The sequence below is a fragment of the Pseudophryne corroboree genome, unplaced genomic scaffold (assembly GCF_028390025.1).
Source record: "Pseudophryne corroboree isolate aPseCor3 unplaced genomic scaffold, aPseCor3.hap2 scaffold_1066, whole genome shotgun sequence".
Classification (NCBI taxonomy): Eukaryota; Metazoa; Chordata; class Amphibia; order Anura; family Myobatrachidae; genus Pseudophryne; species Pseudophryne corroboree.
Window position 1 is genome coordinate 21,618 of NW_026967693.1, and position 14,696 is coordinate 36,313.

At 50.8% G+C, this 14,696-nt stretch overlaps 1 protein-coding gene across 1 annotated transcript in view; it reads right to left on the bottom strand.

Annotated features, from left to right (window-relative positions):
• Positions 1–14,696, bottom strand: part of LOC134988467 (sideroflexin-4-like) — a 120,706-nt gene that overhangs the window by 19,021 nt on the left and 86,989 nt on the right. Inside the window, exons 5-7 of the mRNA XM_063950551.1 lie at positions 466–519; positions 334–393; positions 191–259 (exon numbers count right to left, since the gene is read on the bottom strand). Of these exons, the coding sequence (XP_063806621.1) occupies positions 191–259; positions 334–393; positions 466–519 (183 nt within the window). The remainder of the gene's footprint in view (positions 1–190; positions 260–333; positions 394–465; positions 520–14,696) is intronic.

Genomic DNA, 14,696 nt, shown 5'->3' on the forward strand with positions numbered 1-14,696 from the left:
CAGGTGAGCTACAGACAGGTAGAGGGTGTGCTGGCATAATCTATATATGTATGACCCCAATACAGGTGAGATAGAGGACGGATACAGACAGGTAGAGGGTGTGCTGGAATAATCTATATATGTATGACCCCAATACAGGTGAGATACAGACAGGTAGAGGGTGTGCTGCAATAATCTATATATTACTTACCCCAACAGAGGTGAGATAGAGGATTGACGCAGACAGGTAGAGCGTTTGCTGGAGGAGAGACCTTTCAGCCTACAAGAAGAGACAACTGGTCACTGTGGTTCAATCACTGCCACCACCCGGTACACCCTGGAGCGGACACCTACCTGCACTGACTGGTTCCTGTGAGCTAGTGTAAACTCCGCCATGTACAAATGGAATGGAACCTGCAAAACAACATGTCAATTACATGTATGTACATGTGAGAGACTGAAATTATGAATTCAGAATTACATTACCTGACAAAGAAACGCGGACATCACTGTCCTGTGCGGCAACAGCGTAGCCACAACCTGCGAGACACAAAACATACACGTCACTGGCTAATTACACCCCCCCGCAGAGACACCCATTCCCACGCCCCATCAGTGTCATATAGGACTCATGTGTTACTGAGGATTATTATACACTAATAGCGCAGCCACAACCTGCGAGACACACAGCGTATACGTCACTGACTACTTACACCCCCCCGCAGAGACACCCATTCCCACGCCCCATCAGTGTCATATAGGACTCATGTGTTACTGAGGATTATTATACACTAATAGCGCAGCCACAACCTGCGAGACACACAGCGTATACGTCACTACTTACACCCCCCCGCAGAGACACCCATTCCCACGCCCCATCAGTGTCATATAGGACTCATGTGTTACTGAGGATTATTATACACTAATAGCGCAGCCACAACCTGCGAGACACACAGCGTATACGTCACTGGCTACTTACACCCCCCCGCAGAGACACCCATTCCCACGCCCCATCAGTGTCATATAGGACTCATGTGTTACTGAGGATTATTATACACTAATAGCGCAGCCACAACCTGCGAGACACACAGCGTATACGTCACTGGCTACTTACACCCCCCCGCAGAGACACCCATTCCCACGCCCCATCAGTGTCATATAGGGCTCATGTGTTACTGAGGATTATTATACACTAATAGCGCAGCCACAACCTGCGACACACAGCGTATACGTCACTACTTACACCCCCCCGCAGAGACACCCATTCCCACGCCCCATCAGTGTCATATAGGACTCATGTGTTACTGAGGATTATTATACACTAATAGCGCAGCCACAACCTGCGACACACAGCGTATACGTCACTGACTACTTACACCCCCCCGCAGAGACACCCATTCCCACGCCCCATCAGTGTCATATAGGGCTCATGTGTTACTGAGGATTATTATACACTAATAGCGCAGCCACAACCTGCGACACACAGCGTATACGTCACTGACTACTTACACCCCCCCGCAGAGACACCCATTCCCACGCCCCATCAGTGTCATATAGGACTCATGTGTTACTGAGGATTATTATACACTAATAGCGCAGCCACAACCTGCGAGACACACAGCGTATACGTCACTGACTACTTACACCCCCCCGCAGAGACACCCATTCCCACGCCCCATCAGTGTCATATAGGACTCATGTGTTACTGAGGATTATTATACACTAATAGCGCAGCCACAACCTGCGAGACACACAGCGTATACGTCACTGGCTACTTACACCCCCCCCGCAGAGACACCCATTCCCACGCCCCATCAGTGTCATATAGGGCTCATGTGTTACTGAGGATTATTATACACTAATAGCGCAGCCACAACCTGCGAGACACACAGCATATACGTCACTGACTACTTACACCCCCCCGCAGAGACACCCATTCCCACGCCCCATCAGTGTCATATAGGGCTCATGTGTTACTGAGGATTATTATACACTAATAGCGCAGCCACAACCTGCGAGACACACAGCGTATACGTCACTGACTACTTACACCCCCCCGCAGAGACACCCATTCCCACGCCCCATCAGTGTCATATAGGGCTCATGTGTTACTGAGGATTATTATACACTAATAGCGCAGCCACAACCTGCGAGACACACAGCGTATACGTCACTGACTACTTACACCCCCCCGCAGAGACACCCATTCCCACGCCCCATCAGTGTCATATAGGACTCATGTGTTACTGAGGATTATTATACACTAATAGCGCAGCCACAACCTGCGAGACACACAGCGTATACGTCACTGACTACTTACACCCCCCCGCAGAGACACCCATTCCCACGCCCCATCAGTGTCATATAGGGCTCATGTGTTACTGAGGATTATTATACACTAATAGCGCAGCCACAACCTGCGAGACACACAGCGTATACGTCACTGACTACTTACACCCCCCCGCAGAGACACCCATTCCCACGCCCCATCAGTGTCATATAGGACTCATGTGTTACTGAGGATTATTATACACTAATAGCGCAGCCACAACCTGCGAGACACACAGCGTATACGTCACTACTTACACCCCCCCGCAGAGACACCCATTCCCACACCCCATCAGTGTCATATAGGGCTCATGTGTTACTGAGGATTATTATACACTAATAGCGCAGCCACAACCTGCGAGACACAGCGTATACGTCACTACTTACACCCCCCCGCAGAGACACCCATTCCCACGCCCCATCAGTGTCATATAGGGCTCATGTGTTACTGAGGATTATTATACACTAATAGCGCAGCCACAACCTGCGAGACACAGCGTATACGTCACTACTTACACCCCCCCGCAGAGACACCCATTCCCACGCCCCATCAGTGTCATATAGGGCTCATGTGTTACTGAGGATTATTATACACTAATAGCGCAGCCACAACCTGCGAGACACACAGCGTATACGTCACTGACTACTTACACCCCCCCGCAGAGACACCCATTCCCACGCCCCATCAGTGTCATATAGGGCTCATGTGTTACTGAGGATTATTACACACTAATAGCGCAGCCACAACCTGCGAGACACACAGCGTATACGTCACTGACTACTTACACCCCCCCGCAGAGACACCCATTCCCACGCCCCATCAGTGTCATATAGGACTCATGTGTTACTGAGGATTATTATACACTAATAGCGCAGCCACAACCTGCGAGACACACAGCGTATACGTCACTGGCTACTTACACCCCCCCGCAGAGACACCCATTCCCACGCCCCATCAGTGTCATATAGGACTCATGTGTTACTGAGGATTATTATACACTAATAGCGCAGCCACAACCTGCGAGACACACAGCGTATACGTCACTGGCTCCTTACACCCCCCCGCAGAGACACCCATTCCCACGCCCCATCAGTGTCATATAGGACTCATGTGTTACTGAGGATTATTATACACTAATAGCGCAGCCACAACCTGCGAGACACACAGCGTATACGTCACTGACTACTTACACCCCCCCGCAGAGACACCCATTCCCACGCCCCATCAGTGTCATATAGGACTCATGTGTTACTGAGGATTATTACACACTAATAGCGCAGCCACAACCTGCGAGACACACAGCGTATACGTCACTGACTACTTACACCCCCCCGCAGAGACACCCATTCCCACGCCCCATCAGTGTCATATAGGACTCATGTGTTACTGAGGATTATTATACACTAATAGCGCAGCCACAACCTGCGAGACACACAGCGTATACGTCACTGACTACTTACACCCCCCCCGCAGAGACACCCATTCCCACGCCCCATCAGTGTCATATAGGACTCATGTGTTACTGAGGATTATTATACACTAATAGCGCAGCCACAACCTGCGAGACACAGCGTATACGTCACTGACTACTTACACCCCCCCGCAGAGACACCCATTCCCACGCCCCATCAGTGTCATATAGGGCTCATGTGTTACTGAGGATTATTATACACTAATAGCGCAGCCACAACCTGCGAGACACACAGCGTATACGTCACTGACTACTTACACCCCCCCGCAGAGACACCCATTCCCACGCCCCATCAGTGTCATATAGGGCTCATGTGTTACTGAGGATTATTATACACTAATAGCGCAGCCACAACCTGCGAGACACACAGCGTATACGTCACTGACTACTTACACCCCCCCGCAGAGACACCCATTCCCACGCCCCATCAGTGTCATATAGGACTCATGTGTTACTGAGGATTATTATACACTAATAGCGCAGCCACAACCTGCGAGACACACAGCGTATACGTCACTGACTACTTACACCCCCCCGCAGAGACACCCATTCCCACGCCCCATCAGTGTCATATAGGACTCATGTGTTACTGAGGATTATTATACACTAATAGCGCAGCCACAACCTGCGAGACACACAGCGTATACGTCACTGGCTACTTACACCCCCCCGCAGAGACACCCATTCCCACGCCCCATCAGTGTCATATAGGGCTCATGTGTTACTGAGGATTATTACACACTAATAGCGCAGCCACAACCTGCGAGACACACAGCGTATACGTCACTGACTACTTACACCCCCCCGCAGAGACACCCATTCCCACGCCCCATCAGTGTCATATAGGGCTCATGTGTTACTGAGGATTATTATACACTAATAGCGCAGCCACAACCTGCGACACACAGCGTATACGTCACTACTTACACCCCCCCGCAGAGACACCCATTCCCACGCCCCATCAGTGTCATATAGGACTCATGTGTTACTGAGGATTATTATACACTAATAGCGCAGCCACAACCTGCGACACACAGCGTATACGTCACTGACTACTTACACCCCCCCGCAGAGACACCCATTCCCACGCCCCATCAGTGTCATATAGGGCTCATGTGTTACTGAGGATTATTATACACTAATAGCGCAGCCACAACCTGCGACACACAGCGTATACGTCACTGACTACTTACACCCCCCCGCAGAGACACCCATTCCCACGCCCCATCAGTGTCATATAGGACTCATGTGTTACTGAGGATTATTATACACTAATAGCGCAGCCACAACCTGCGAGACACACAGCGTATACGTCACTGACTACTTACACCCCCCCGCAGAGACACCCATTCCCACGCCCCATCAGTGTCATATAGGGCTCATGTGTTACTGAGGATTATTACACACTAATAGCGCAGCCACAACCGGCGAGACACACAGCGTATACGTCACTGGCTACTTACACCCCCCCGCAGAGACACCCATTCCCACGCCCCATCAGTGTCATATAGGGCTCATGTGTTACTGAGGATTATTACACACTAATAGCGCAGCCACAACCTGCGAGACACACAGCGTATACGTCACTGGCTACTTACACCCCCCCGCAGAGACACCCATTCCCACGCCCCATCAGTGTCATATAGGACTCATGTGTTACTGAGGATTATTATACACTAATAGCGCAGCCACAACCTGCGAGACACACAGCGTATACGTCACTGACTACTTACACCCCCCCGCAGAGACACCCATTCCCACGCCCCATCAGTGTCATATAGGACTCATGTGTTACTGAGGATTATTATACACTAATAGCGCAGCCACAACCTGCGAGACACACAGCGTATACGTCACTGACTACTTACACCCCCCCGCAGAGACACCCATTCCCACGCCCCATCAGTGTCATATAGGACTCATGTGTTACTGAGGATTATACACTAATAGCGCAGCCACAACCTGCGAGACACACAGCGTATACGTCACTGACTACTTACACCCCCCCGCAGAGACACCCATTCCCACGCCCCATCAGTGTCATATAGGACTCATGTGTTACTGAGGATTATTATACACTAATAGCGCAGCCACAACCTGCGAGACACACAGCGTATACGTCACTACTTACACCCCCCCCGCAGAGACACCCATTCCCACGCCCCATCAGTGTCATATAGGACTCATGTGTTACTGAGGATTATTACACACTAATAGCGCAGCCACAACCTGCGAGACACACAGCGTATACGTCACTGACTACTTACACCCCCCCGCAGAGACACCCATTCCCACGCCCCATCAGTGTCATATAGGGCTCATGTGTTACTGAGGATTATTATACACTAATAGCGCAGCCACAACCTGCGAGACACACAGCGTATACGTCACTGACTACTTACACCCCCCCGCAGAGACACCCATTCCCACGCCCCATCAGTGTCATATACGACTCATGTGTTACTGAGGATTATTATACACTAATAGCGCAGCCACAACCTGCGAGACACACAGCATATACGTCACTACTTACACCCCCCCGCAGAGACACCCATTCCCACGCCCCATCAGTGTCATATAGGACTCATGTGCTACTGAGGATTATTATACACTAATAGCGCAGCCACAACCTGCGAGACACACAGCGTATACGTCACTGACTACTTACACCCCCCCGCAGAGACACCCATTCCCACGCCCCATCAGTGTCATATAGGACTCATGTGTTACTGAGGATTATTATACACTAATAGCGCAGCCACAACCTGCGAGACACACAGCGTATACGTCACTGACTACTTACACCCCCCCGCAGAGACACCCATTCCCACGCCCCATCAGTGTCATATAGGACTCATGTGTTACTGAGGATTATTATACACTAATAGCGCAGCCACAACCTGCGACACACAGCGTATACGTCACTGGCTACTTACACCCCCCCGCAGAGACACCCATTCCCACGCCCCATCAGTGTCATATAGGGCTCATGTGTTACTGAGGATTATTATACACTAATAGCGCAGCCACAACCTGCGAGACACACAGCGTATACGTCACTGACTACTTACACCCCCCCGCAGAGACACCCATTCCCACGCCCCATCAGTGTCATATAGGACTCATGTGTTACTGAGGATTATTATACACTAATAGCGCAGCCACAACCTGCGAGACACACAGCGTATACGTAACTGGCTACTTATACCCCCCCGCAGAGACACCCATTCCCACGCCCCATCAGTGTCATATAGGACTCATGTGTTACTGAGGATTATTACACACTAATAGCGCAGCCACAACCTGCGAGACACACAGCGTATACGTCACTACTTACACCCCCCCGCAGAGACACCCATTCCCACGCCCCATCAGTGTCATATAGGACTCATGTGTTACTGAGGATTATTATACACTAATAGCGCAGCCACAACCTGCGAGACACACAGCGTATACGTCACTGACTACTTACACCCCCCCCGCAGAGACACCCATTCCCACGCCCCATCAGTGTCATATAGGACTCATGTGTTACTGAGGATTATTATACACTAATAGCGCAGCCACAACCTGCGAGACACACAGCGTATACGTCACTGGCTACTTACACCCCCCCGCAGAGACACCCATTCCCACGCCCCATCAGTGTCATATAGGACTCATGTGTTACTGAGGATTATTATACACTAATAGCGCAGCCACAACCTGCGAGACACACAGCGTATACGTCACTGACTACTTACACCCCCCCGCAGAGACACCCATTCCCACGCCCCATCAGTGTCATATAGGACTCATGTGTTACTGAGGATTATTATACACTAATAGCGCAGCCACAACCTGCGAGACACACAGCGTATACGTCACTGACTACTTACACCCCCCCGCAGAGACACCCATTCCCACGCCCCATCAGTGTCATATAGGACTCATGTGTTACTGAGGATTATTATACACTAATAGCGCAGCCACAACCTGCGAGACACACAGCGTATACGTCACTGACTACTTACACCCCCCCGCAGAGACACCCATTCCCACGCCCCATCAGTGTCATATAGGGCTCATGTGTTACTGAGGATTATTATACACTAATAGCGCAGCCACAACCTGCGAGACACACAGCGTATACGTCACTGACTACTTACACCCCCCCGCAGAGACACCCATTCCCACGCCCCATCAGTGTCATATAGGGCTCATGTGTTACTGAGGATTATTATACACTAATAGCGCAGCCACAACCTGCGAGACACACAGCGTATACGTCACTACTTACACCCCCCCGCAGAGACACCCATTCCCACGCCCCATCAGTGTCATATAGGGCTCATGTGTTACTGAGGATTATTACACACTAATAGCGCAGCCACAACCTGCGAGACACACAGCGTATACGTCACTGACTACTTACACCCCCCCGCAGAGACACCCATTCCCACGCCCCATCAGTGTCATATAGGGCTCATGTGTTACTGAGGATTATTACACACTAATAGCGCAGCCACAACCTGCGAGACACAGCGTATACGTCACTGACTACTTACACCCCCCCGCAGAGACACCCATTCCCACGGCCCATCAGTGTCATATAGGACTCATGTGTTACTGAGGATTATTACACACTAATAGCGCAGCCACAACCTGCGAGACACAGCGTATACGTCACTGACTACTTACACCCCCCCGCAGAGACACCCATTCCCACGCCCCATCAGTGTCATATAGGACTCATGTGTTACTGAGGATTATTATACACTAATAGCGCAGCCACAACCTGCGAGACACACAGCGTATACGTCACTGGCTACTTACACCCCCCCGCAGAGACACCCATTCCCACGCCCCATCAGTGTCATATAGGGCTCATGTGTTACTGAGGATTATTATACACTAATAGCGCAGCCACAACCTGCGAGACACACAGCGTATACGTCACTACTTACACCCCCCCGCAGAGACACCCATTCCCACGCCCCATCAGTGTCATATAGGACTCATGTGTTACTGAGGATTATTACACACTAATAGCGCAGCCACAACCTGCGAGACACAGCGTATACGTCACTGACTACTTACACCCCCCCGCAGAGACACCCATTCCCACGCCCCATCAGTGTCATATAGGACTCATGTGTTACTGAGGATTATTACACACTAATAGCGCAGCCACAACCTGCGAGACACAGCGTATACGTCACTGACTACTTACACCCCCCCGCAGAGACACCCATTCCCACGCCCCATCAGTGTCATATAGGGCTCATGTGTTACTGAGGATTATTATACACTAATAGCGCAGCCACAACCTGCGAGACACACAGCGTATACGTCACTGGCTACTTACACCCCCCCGCAGAGACACCCATTCCCACGCCCCATCAGTGTCATATAGGACTCATGTGTTACTGAGGATTATTATACACTAATAGCGCAGCCACAACCTGCGAGACACAGCGTATACGTCACTGACTACTTACACCCCCCCGCAGAGACACCCATTCCCACGCCCCATCAGTGTCATATAGGGCTCATGTGTTACTGAGGATTATTATACACTAATAGCGCAGCCACAACCTGCGAGACACACAGCGTATACGTCACTGGCTACTTACACCCCCCCGCAGAGACACCCATTCCCACGCCCCATCAGTGTCATATAGGGCTCATGTGTTACTGAGGATTATTATACACTAATAGCGCAGCCACAACCTGCGAGACACACAGCGTATACGTCACTGGCTACTTACACCCCCCCGCAGAGACACCCATTCCCACGCCCCATCAGTGTCATATAGGACTCATGTGTTACTGAGGATTATTATACACTAATAGCGCAGCCACAACCTGCGAGACACACAGCGTATACGTCACTGACTACTTACACCCCCCCGCAGAGACACCCATTCCCACGCCCCATCAGTGTCATATAGGACTCATGTGTTACTGAGGATTATTATACACTAATAGCGCAGCCACAACCTGCGAGACACACAGCGTATACGTCACTGGCTACTTACACCCCCCCGCAGAGACACCCATTCCCACGCCCCATCAGTGTCATATAGGGCTCATGTGTTACTGAGGATTATTATACACTAATAGCGCAGCCACAACCTGCGAGACACAGCGTATACGTCACTGACTACTTACACCCCCCCGCAGAGACACCCATTCCCACGCCCCATCAGTGTCATATAGGGCTCATGTGTTACTGAGGATTATTATACACTAATAGCGCAGCCACAACCTGCGAGACACACAGCGTATACGTCACTGACTACTTACACCCCCCCGCAGAGACACCCATTCCCACGCCCCATCAGTGTCATGTAGGACTCATGTGTTACTGAGGATTATTATACACTAATAGCGCAGCCACAACCTGCGAGACACACAGCGTATACGTCACTGGCTACTTACACCCCCCCGCAGAGACACCCATTCCCACGCCCCATCAGTGTCATATAGGGCTCATGTGTTACTGAGGATTATTATACACTAATAGCGCAGCCACAACCTGCGAGACACACAGCGTATACGTCACTGGCTACTTACACCCCCCCGCAGAGACACCCATTCCCACGCCCCATCAGTGTCATATAGGGCTCATGTGTTACTGAGGATTATTATACACTAATAGCGCAGCCACAACCTGCGAGACACACAGCGTATACGTCACTGGCTACTTACACCCCCCCGCAGAGACACCCATTCCCACGCCCCATCAGTGTCATATAGGACTCATGTGTTACTGAGGATTATTATACACTAATAGCGCAGCCACAACCTGCGAGACACACAGCGTATACGTCACTGACTACTTACACCCCCCCGCAGAGACACCCATTCCCACGCCCCATCAGTGTCATATAGGACTCATGTGTTACTGAGGATTATTATACACTAATAGCGCAGCCACAACCTGCGAGACACACAGCGTATACGTCACTGGCTACTTACACCCCCCCGCAGAGACACCCATTCCCACGCCCCATCAGTGTCATATAGGGCTCATGTGTTACTGAGGATTATTATACACTAATAGCGCAGCCACAACCTGCGAGACACAGCGTATACGTCACTGACTACTTACACCCCCCCGCAGAGACACCCATTCCCACGCCCCATCAGTGTCATATAGGGCTCATGTGTTACTGAGGATTATTATACACTAATAGCGCAGCCACAACCTGCGAGACACACAGCGTATACGTCACTGACTACTTACACCCCCCCGCAGAGACACCCATTCCCACGCCCCATCAGTGTCATATAGGACTCATGTGTTACTGAGGATTATTATACACTAATAGCGCAGCCACAACCTGCGAGACACACAGCGTATACGTCACTGGCTACTTACACCCCCCCGCAGAGACACCCATTCCCACGCCCCATCAGTGTCATATAGGGCTCATGTGTTACTGAGGATTATTATACACTAATAGCGCAGCCACAACCTGCGAGACACAGCGTATACGTCACTGACTACTTACACCCCCCCGCAGAGACACCCATTCCCACGCCCCATCAGTGTCATATAGGACTCATGTGTTACTGAGGATTATTATACACTAATAGCGCAGCCACAACCTGCGAGACACACAGCGTATACGTCACTGACTACTTACACCCCCCCGCAGAGACACCCATTCCCACGCCCCATCAGTGTCATATAGGACTCATGTGTTACTGAGGATTATACACTAATAGCGCAGCCACAACCTGCGAGACACACAGCGTATACGTCACTGACTACTTACACCCCCCCGCAGAGACACCCATTCCCACGCCCCATCAGTGTCATATAGGACTCATGTGTTACTGAGGATTATTATACACTAATAGCGCAGCCACAACCTGCGAGACACACAGCGTATACGTCACTACTTACACCCCCCCGCAGAGACACCCATTCCCACGCCCCATCAGTGTCATATAGGGCTCATGTGTTACTGAGGATTATTATACACTAATAGCGCAGCCACAACCTGCGAGACACACAGCGTATACGTCACTGACTACTTACACCCCCCCGCAGAGACACCCATTCCCACGCCCCATCAGTGTCATATACGACTCATGTGTTACTGAGGATTATTATACACTAATAGCGCAGCCACAACCTGCGAGACACACAGCATATACGTCACTACTTACACCCCCCCGCAGAGACACCCATTCCCACGCCCCATCAGTGTCATATAGGACTCATGTGTTACTGAGGATTATTATACACTAATAGCGCAGCCACAACCTGCGAGACACACAGCGTATACGTCACTGACTACTTACACCCCCCCGCAGAGACACCCATTCCCACGCCCCATCAGTGTCATATAGGACTCATGTGTTACTGAGGATTATTATACACTAATAGCGCAGCCACAACCTGCGAGACACACAGCGTATACGTCACTGACTACTTACACCCCCCCGCAGAGACACCCATTCCCACGCCCCATCAGTGTCATATAGGACTCATGTGTTACTGAGGATTATTATACACTAATAGCGCAGCCACAACCTGCGACACACAGCGTATACGTCACTGGCTACTTACACCCCCCCGCAGAGACACCCATTCCCACGCCCCATCAGTGTCATATAGGGCTCATGTGTTACTGAGGATTATTATACACTAATAGCGCAGCCACAACCTGCGAGACACACAGCGTATACGTCACTGACTACTTACACCCCCCCGCAGAGACACCCATTCCCACGCCCCATCAGTGTCATATAGGACTCATGTGTTACTGAGGATTATTATACACTAATAGCGCAGCCACAACCTGCGAGACACACAGCGTATACGTAACTGGCTACTTATACCCCCCCGCAGAGACACCCATTCCCACGCCCCATCAGTGTCATATAGGACTCATGTGTTACTGAGGATTATTACACACTAATAGCGCAGCCACAACCTGCGAGACACACAGCGTATACGTCACTACTTACACCCCCCCGCAGAGACACCCATTCCCACGCCCCATCAGTGTCATATAGGACTCATGTGTTACTGAGGATTATTATACACTAATAGCGCAGCCACAACCTGCGAGACACACAGCGTATACGTCACTGACTACTTACACCCCCCCGCAGAGACACCCATTCCCACGCCCCATCAGTGTCATATAGGACTCATGTGTTACTGAGGATTATTATACACTAATAGCGCAGCCACAACCTGCGAGACACACAGCGTATACGTCACTGGCTACTTACACCCCCCCGCAGAGACACCCATTCCCACGCCCCATCAGTGTCATATAGGACTCATGTGTTACTGAGGATTATTATACACTAATAGCGCAGCCACAACCTGCGAGACACACAGCGTATACGTCACTGACTACTTACACCCCCCCGCAGAGACACCCATTCCCACGCCCCATCAGTGTCATATAGGACTCATGTGTTACTGAGGATTATTATACACTAATAGCGCAGCCACAACCTGCGAGACACACAGCGTATACGTCACTGACTACTTACACCCCCCCGCAGAGACACCCATTCCCACGCCCCATCAGTGTCATATAGGACTCATGTGTTACTGAGGATTATTATACACTAATAGCGCAGCCACAACCTGCGAGACACACAGCGTATACGTCACTGACTACTTACACCCCCCCGCAGAGACACCCATTCCCACGCCCCATCAGTGTCATATAGGGCTCATGTGTTACTGAGGATTATTATACACTAATAGCGCAGCCACAACCTGCGAGACACACAGCGTATACGTCACTGACTACTTACACCCCCCCGCAGAGACACCCATTCCCACGCCCCATCAGTGTCATATAGGGCTCATGTGTTACTGAGGATTATTACACACTAATAGCGCAGCCACAACCTGCGAGACACACAGCGTATACGTCACTGACTACTTACACCCCCCCGCAGAGACACCCATTCCCACGCCCCATCAGTGTCATATAGGGCTCATGTGTTACTGAGGATTATTACACACTAATAGCGCAGCCACAACCTGCGAGACACAGCGTATACGTCACTGACTACTTACACCCCCCCGCAGAGACACCCATTCCCACGGCCCATCAGTGTCATATAGGACTCATGTGTTACTGAGGATTATTACACACTAATAGCGCAGCCACAACCTGCGAGACACAGCGTATACGTCACTGACTACTTACACCCCCCCGCAGAGACACCCATTCCCACGCCCCATCAGTGTCATATAGGACTCATGTGTTACTGAGGATTATTATACACTAATAGCGCAGCCACAACCTGCGAGACACACAGCGTATACGTCACTGGCTACTTACACCCCCCCGCAGAGACACCCATTCCCACGCCCCATCAGTGTCATATAGGGCTCATGTGTTACTGAGGATTATTATACACTAATAGCGCAGCCACAACCTGCGAGACACACAGCGTATACGTCACTACTTACACCCCCCCGCAGAGACACCCATTCCCACGCCCCATCAGTGTCATATAGGACTCATGTGTTACTGAGGATTATTACACACTAATAGCGCAGCCACAACCTGCGAGACACAGCGTATACGTCACTGACTACTTACACCCCCCCGCAGAGACACCCATTCCCACGCCCCATCAGTGTCATATAGGACTCATGTGTTACTGAGGATTATTACACACTAATAGCGCAGCCACAACCTGCGAGACACAGCGTATACGTCACTGACTACTTACACCCCCCCGCAGAGACACCCATTCCCACGCCCCATCAGTGTCATATAGGGCTCATGTGTTACTGAGGATTATTATACACTAATAGCGCAGCCACAACCTGCGAGACACACAGCGTATACGTCACTGGCTACTTACACCCCCCCGCAGAGACACCCATTCCCACGCCCCATCAGTGTCATATAGGACTCATGTGTTACTGAGGATTAT